Source organism: Phaseolus vulgaris, chromosome 5, assembly GCF_000499845.2.
Source record: "Phaseolus vulgaris cultivar G19833 chromosome 5, P. vulgaris v2.0, whole genome shotgun sequence".
NCBI classification, from domain to species: Eukaryota; Viridiplantae; Streptophyta; class Magnoliopsida; order Fabales; family Fabaceae; genus Phaseolus; species Phaseolus vulgaris.
Window position 1 is genome coordinate 5,555,079 of NC_023755.2, and position 7,788 is coordinate 5,562,866.

General features: G+C 34.7%; 1 protein-coding gene across 1 annotated transcript; it reads right to left on the reverse strand.

Moving 5' to 3' along the window:
• Positions 1-4,862: 4,862 nt before the first annotated feature.
• Positions 4,863-6,896, reverse strand: LOC137834973 (hypothetical protein At1g04090-like). Its single transcript, XM_068643253.1, has 2 exons — positions 6,668-6,896; positions 4,863-6,572 (listed from the first exon to the last, which is right to left on the reverse strand). The coding sequence occupies exons 1-2, from the start codon at positions 6,750-6,752 to the stop codon at positions 5,017-5,019; spliced, it is 1,641 nt and encodes a 546-aa protein (XP_068499354.1). The 5' UTR covers positions 6,753-6,896; the 3' UTR covers positions 4,863-5,016.
• Positions 6,897-7,788: the final 892 nt, after the last annotated feature.

Consider the following 7,788-nt stretch of genomic DNA (forward strand, 5'->3'; position numbering starts at 1 on the left):
ATAAAATAATATTTTATTAATACTTTGGGTGTCTTAATAGTGTAAAACTCTTGTCTTGATTCTTATATCAGAGGACTTCTTCAAATGGTAAATCTCCATTGCACATCCTTTTGGAAATCTCTCTATCGGAGGACTTAATGGTAAATCTCCATTGCACATCATTTTGGAAATCTCTCTAAAGGTGATGTGCTCTTCTCTAACTATAGTCTTAATTCATTTCTATTTTCATTTGTAACTTGTTCTTATTTTTTACATGAGTTGACTCCAAAGATAATGATTAAAAAGATAAAAAATATTTTTTTAAATCATACTTTAATGTTGTGTTTGAATTTGAAATTCATACACATTGTTCTAAGACACAAAATTAATTATTATATTTTATTTGATAAATTAGTTATATTATTGTGAATATATTTATCTCTTCTGATTAATAATTTTTTTGTAGGAACTAATGGAAGGAAATAAGAAAAGGCAAAATGTTATACAACTGATTGAACGTAATTGCACAAAACAATTATTGCAAAACTGATCTTATTCATTTTGATTTACTCAATCATATATATATATAATAAAATTACAATTACTGGGAGCTATAAAATAGGAATACTAAAATGTCTGTAAACTGACCATTAATGCAATATAACAGTAAAATAGTTTAAGGGTAATAAAATCATAATTAATAATAATAAAATCTGAATTAATAACCAACATCCTCCCTTAATTCTGATTTGGAACAACCTTCATGCCCAACATATCTCTTAACTTGATGAAAGCATCGATCTTCAATGGCTTAGTGAAAATATCTGCAATCTGATCTTCTGATCTGCAATATTCCAATTTGATCATGTTCTTCCCAACTTGGTCTCGCAGGAAGTGATATCGAATATCAATATGTTTACTTCTTTGATTAAAAAACGGATTCTTTGCAAGATTAATTGTAAAGACATTATCAACATAAATCTTAATTGGAACATCTAGATTAAAACCAATTTGAGTCATGATATTGCTAAGCCAAACTGATTGACAAGCACTTGCTGCTGCTACATACTCAGCTTCACAAGTAGATAATGCAACAATTGACTGTTTCTTTGATGACCACAAGCAAACAGTCTTTCCGATCATAAAACAATTACCACTAGTGCTCTTCCTCTCGTCTAAATCTCCACCCCAATCACTCTCTGAGTATCCGACGATCTCAATCTTCTTAGATGAAGAGTAAAATAGACCAAAAGTTGTAGTACCTTTGATGTAGCGCATAATTCTCTTTACAGCTTGTAAATGAACTTGTCGAGGTAACTCCATGTATCGACTGACCAATCCCACAGCATAACATATGTCAGGTCTAGTACACATGAGATATCTAAGGCTCCCAACAATCTGCTTAAAGAATGTTTCATGTACAGTTTGCCCATCACCTTCCTTCGTGAGTTTAATTCCAGTTTCAATTGGAGTCTTAACTGGGTTTGAATCCTTCATCTTAAACTTCTTTAAAAACTCATCAGCAAATTTCCTCTAATGAATAAAGATTCCATCATCTCCTTGGATGACTTCAATGCCCAAAAAGTAGGACATAAGACCGAGATCAGTCATCTCAAATTCCTTCATCATGATATGCTTGAAATCACCAATCATTTTGAGATTACTTCTTGTAAAAATCACATCATCAACATAAAGACATAAAATTAGCAAATCTCCATAATCATTAGTCTTTACATAAAGACCATGATCTGATGCACATTTTTTTAATTCAGTGGCATGAAGAAACGAATCAATCCTTTTGTTCCAAGCTCTTGGTGCCTGTTTAAGACCATATAAAGCCTTAGTTAGTCTGTACACCTTCTCCCCTTTGCCATATTGTATGAAACCCGGCGACTGCTTTAAATAAACCTCTTCATCAAGTGGGCCATTTAGAAACGCAGACTTGACGTCCATTTGGTGAATTTTCCATTGCCTTTGTGCAGCTAAAGCAATGATTAATCTCATTGTTTCCATTCGAGCTACAAGAGAAAATATTTTTCCGTAATCATAGGCTTCTCTTTGCTCGAATCCCTTTGCCACCAACCTTGCCTTGTATCTATCAATCTCACCATTTACTTTCACTTTAATCTTGTCCACCCACTTCACATCAATTGCTTTGTGTTCTTTTGGAAGATCAGTGAGTTGCCATGTATTATTTTTTTTTAATCGCCATCAATTCTTCATTCATAGCCTCTTTCCATTTGGGGTGTTGAAAGGCATCTGCAAGTCTCTCGGGTTCTGAATCTGCAAGAAAAGCAAAGTGAACTAAATCTCCATTGTCATCAACTTCATCATCAAGATTTACTTCACAATCTTGAAGGTGTACAGGTTGTCGTTCATGTCTTCTTGGTCGCTCCATCATAGTTGCAATTGGAGTTGCAACTTCAAGTTGAATTACAACTTCAAGTTGAACTGTAGGTGCTTCAAGAGTGACTCCGTCTTCCTCTTATTCGTGATTACTATCTTCTTGAGCACAATTGACAACATGATTATCATGTTTTGATCTGCACTCATTTGCATAATGGCCGCGTTTATGGCAATTATAACACTCAACATTTGATTTATTATAAATGCCTCCTCGTCCTCTGCGTCCTCGTTCACTGCACCAAGAGTTATTTGAACTTGGATTGTGATTGGAACCAATGTTGTTTTGCCCAGCGCCTGCATGATTCTGGCCACCACGACCTTTACTACAATAAGTACCATGCTTATGATAGGATCTACCAATTGAGACTTGTGCTTGTAAAGCCTGTTCAATTGGTTTTTCAATTTTTTTTGTTATTCATCCGCTGCTCATGCGCTCGTAGGGAACCAGACAATAACCTTACTGTCATTTTTGAAATGTCATTGGCCTCTTCAATTGCGGCAACATGTTCAAATCTGGGAGTTAAAGACCTCAAAATCTTTTCCATTTTTGCCTGCTCCGAATGTGTTTCACCATTGCTCTTCATCTGATCTGATTTGTCAAGGCAAGAACTTTGTTTATATAGACATCAATAGTCTCTGTGGTTTCCATCTGCAGCAATTCATATTGATGTCTTAGGGTTTGAAGATGCACCCTTTTGATCTTATCATCACCTTTATAATTGGTTGACAAAATTGTTCAAGCCTCACTAGCAGTTGTTGCTCATTCTATATGGTCAAACGTCTCGTCATTCATCCCTTGATGGATGAGATACAAAGTCTTATTGTCCTTCTTCTTCTGATCACGATGCGCTACTCATTGCACCTCAGTTGCATTAGCAGCTAATGCAGACACTCCACTCTCAACGACATCCCATAACTCATGATAATCAAATAAAACTCTCATCTGCACACACCACCGATTGTAATTTTTTTCATCAAGGATAGGGACTGATAATTGGGTAGAATTCATGATAACAGACTGGGGCACTCTGATACCAGTTGTAGGAACTAATGGAAGGAAATAAGAAAAGGCAAAAGGTTATAGCAACTGATTGAATGTAATTGCACAAAATTAATTGCAAAACTGATCTTATTCATTTTGATTTACTCAATCATATATATAATAAAATTACAATTACCGGGAGCTATAAAATAATTATACTAACATGCCTGTAAATTGACCACATTAATGCAATATAATAGTAAAAAATAGTTTAAGGGTAATAAAATCAGAATTAATAATAATAAAATCTGAATTAATAATCATCACTTTTAAGTTAATCTTATGTTGGTTGATTAAATTCTTGGAGTAATTTTATTACATTAACAAAACTCTTGTCATTTCTTTTTTCTTTATTATTTTTCAGTTTCATCTCATTCTTATATTATTCCTATTTGGTTTAAACTTATTTTCTGTTCTAATATTTTTTTTGGATTGTTTTTAATATTCCTATAATTTTATCTTGTAAGGTGTTTTGTGCTATTTGCCTTCTATATATGTTTTGGTTGAATTACTTGTTTTTTTATTCAATATTATATTTAAAAAATTGTTCTTTTTTAGAATATCAATTTTAACAGGTATTCGAGTGAAATTTAAATATTTGTCCTATTTCTTATACTTGGTAAAGAGTTAAACAGCTAGACAAAAATTTCCTTCTTATTATATGATCTTGTATTTGATTACTTTTTGTTTTAAACAAAAAACCTTGAAACTAAGGTCTCTTCAATTTATATCAGCCATTAAATTTTCATTTGAAACGTTAAGGACCCAATCTAAAATACTACTTCCATGTAAAAAAAAAAATTCCACTTTTCTCTCCTGTGCCTACCTCTGCTAGTGGAAATAGTTCCTGTTAATTCGTTCTCCATTGATTCAAATATTATTATTTTTATTATTATATGCACACTAGACGCACTGAATAATTGTTTGTTTAAAGGAGAAATGGTTGATCATATTCAAGTATTTTTTCTGGCATGGGTTAAGACTTGGTCCTGATCAATTCAAAGATACCGTCAGTGAGTTTTTCGTTCTATAAATGGTGTCTTGAACCTTTGGTATGTATGTTCTTGATTTAATATTGGTGTTTTGTTTTATTATTCAATTATTAGTGTTGAAAAAGGAAGTAGAAGATTAATCTGTGGGTTTTAGATATAAAGGTAAAAATGAACTTTTATCTTTTACTTTCTTATATGAAGGTTAGACCACTCTTAACTATATGAAGGTTAGACCACCCTTAAGTGAGCTGAATTAATTTAATTGCTTATTTATTCCTTACTTAATTTTGTAAGTTATGTGAGACTAATCTAGCCAAAATAACAAACTCCAATTTTTTTTATAGGGTACTATGGTGGTGCCCCTCATATCCACCCCTACCTAATTCGAAGAAAAATATCATATGCGTTTTAATGTGGTGGGAACTGAAAAGCTGGCATGCAAATACAAACAAACATGGACTTTGCTATCAGTCATTAAAATGTAATACATGTTTGTGAAACCCTAAAATACAGTATAATAGAAGCAACCAACCAAATTAAAGTCTCATTTTTAATTACATTGTCACAATAATGCCAACAACTACTCGTTCATTGAATTCAAACTTCATCACCACTCCAATTTCTCTTGAGCTTTGGTCCTGTGGGTCCTTCCTCTCCCAACAACTCATTTGGCAAACTCTTCTCAAGATCTTCCAAAACAGGGAACACCTTCTGCAACTTGTCTAACTCCTTTGAAATGTCATAGGAAATTTTTGGACCCCAATGCCTGAAATAGTTGAGCCAAGGTGGTTCTACAATTGCTGACCCCAAATACTCACCAGCAACAATTTCAAAGCCTACACCCATGTCAACCACCTTGTCACTCCTTTCAGTTTCATTCTTTAATCCAATGCCATCAAGGCCTTGCATCACAAGCCCTGGTTTTGGATAAATGGCATGGCCATTCAAGGAGGAATAAATCACTGGTTTGTTATCCCTTTGGAACTCAAGCTGAGGGACCTCAACCCATTGACCATTGCTATGTTGTGAGACATACAACTTTTTTAGTTCTCCACTGAAATTGCTTACCCTTAGTGTCACATGCTCCCAGTCTCCAACATGTTCTCCGATTTCCCCAAGTGGAATATCTATGAGCCCAACTTTGGCTGTTCCAGGCCCATTGAATGGGTAGAATACCCACATGGCAAGGTCAGTGAATGTTCCACCAAACATGGGCTTTGCATGGACATAGGCTTGGAAACTCTTGAAATCCCCCTTCTTGACCCTCTCCTTGTTGGCTTTGTCTGTAGGAAGGTCCAACCAATACTGACCATCATTGTTGCCACCCTGAGGAAGGTTAGAGCCTGTTGGATCTATTGCCACTGGTTTGGACTCTTCCCCTTTCTTGAAAAGCAATGCCCCATTGGTGAAATACCACTTAACAGAAGCAGGTTGGAACTTTTCTTTAGAATGCAAGTACATAAAAGGAGAGTAGGATTGGACTAGTGCCTTAATTTGGGGTAAATTAGGCATGGAGGAGAAGTTCATGTTGGTGTTCTTCAAACAAGAAATAGGGAGAGATGAAGGAGTTTCACCATTGTGAGCAAAAAAAGTTCCAACAAGAACACCAGGAGCTTGAATGCCTCTATTGCTTGGCCTTACTTCATGAACATTAAAACCTTTCCCATCATTGCTTTTTTCTGGTCCCCAGATCCAAGAGTTTGTCTCACACTGATCTGTGAGATCTGACCTCACACACCTGATTTTGTCCAGTGAAGGCTTCTCTGGTGTGGTGGTGACAACATGGCCTAAGGCCTTATAGCCATCAGGTGCTGTTGGCAGCCAAACATAGCCATCCTTCTCTTGCTTGATCTTTCGGGAGTTGCTGCTCCACACTAGTGAGTAATCAACAGGTTTCTTCAAAGCTCCACTGTTACCTGAAGATGACTCTTCTTTTGCCACCAGAACTGATCCAAAAAGAGGCTTGTTGTTGGGTTGGCTGTAGTGGCCTAGAATGAAGAACCCTTCAGGTATTCCTGTTGGCTCAAAGAAAGTAGCCCCTGCATTACTAGGTCCACCTTCTAAGGTTCTCCAAACCTTGTTGAATGTTGAAATTTGCACCAATTTAAGACCTCCTATGGTTATAGTTCCAGTAGCAAATCCACCACCACCACCTACACGTAAAGTTGCAATTCAAAACCCAATAAGAACACATATACACAGAAGTAATAAATAACAGTGACGTATCAAAAAGGAAAGGAAAAAACACCTTGTGCCAAAAGTGGTAAATTTGCAGGAAGCTTAAAAGTGGTATCAATGGGAAGAGTTTGGTTCTTATTTGAAGAGTTCCCCATTGTTGAGTTTTTCTAAGACAATAGAGGGTTGAGCAATGTTTGTGTGATAATAAATGTGGTTTATTGGTTGTTATATATATATATAGAATATAAGAGGTTATTCCTCTCGTGGCCAATTTGACAGTATAAAATTGAACTATAAACGTGCAAGTTTTTTTAACGTGTCGTAGTATTATACCAATTATTTCAAAATACGCGTTCACATACGAAATTTCTTATTGCGTACCAATCTTATCGTCAAGCTAAGTTGTTCATATTTTAAACCAAAGGGCTTGTGTGAATGACTATGTTTCTTCCAACTATTTAAATGGTAGTTGTTGATAACAGATTTTTCACGTTTATTAGGTAAACCTTGCAAAGCTAGCTAGATAACCGACAATTTTTTACTAAAGAAAGACTTCTTAAAAAAAACATAAAAGCAATAACTGAATACTTGAACGTGTGTACACACTGTGTCAACTACCAAAGCATTGTAGTTATGTATATAGTGCGTACTTTTTCAACATGTTTTTTGTTGAGTGTTTGAAATTTATATTAATCTCAATAACATGTTTAGGCAAAAAAGTCAACTCCAAATATTAAATTCACAACAAACATCTATCCCAGAAGTGAATAGTCTATGAATATGTTTGTCGTGACATATAATTTATGGCCAAGCAGTTGTACTACATTAATATTGACTAAGAGGAATGGCTGGCAAGAAAAAAATCCAGCACCAGAATTAATTATCACCTATAGTTTATACCAATCATATTTTCTGAGATTATGTTCTCTTATATACAAGAGAAAATCCAAACACATGCCAGAAAACTATTCCAAACCAAAGTAGGTGTAGTTTTGTCTTTGTTCAATTGTTCCAAAACCATATTATAATTATAATAATTTCATTATGTTATCAATCATCAATCGTATATAGTTTAGGAGTTTCCTAATTTGGATGTAACACTAACTGTATAGTCACTTTGTATATCATTGTATGCATTTCAGACATTAGAATTTCTGAAGAGTGAGAACAAGCAACTGTTTGTCAGAAGCT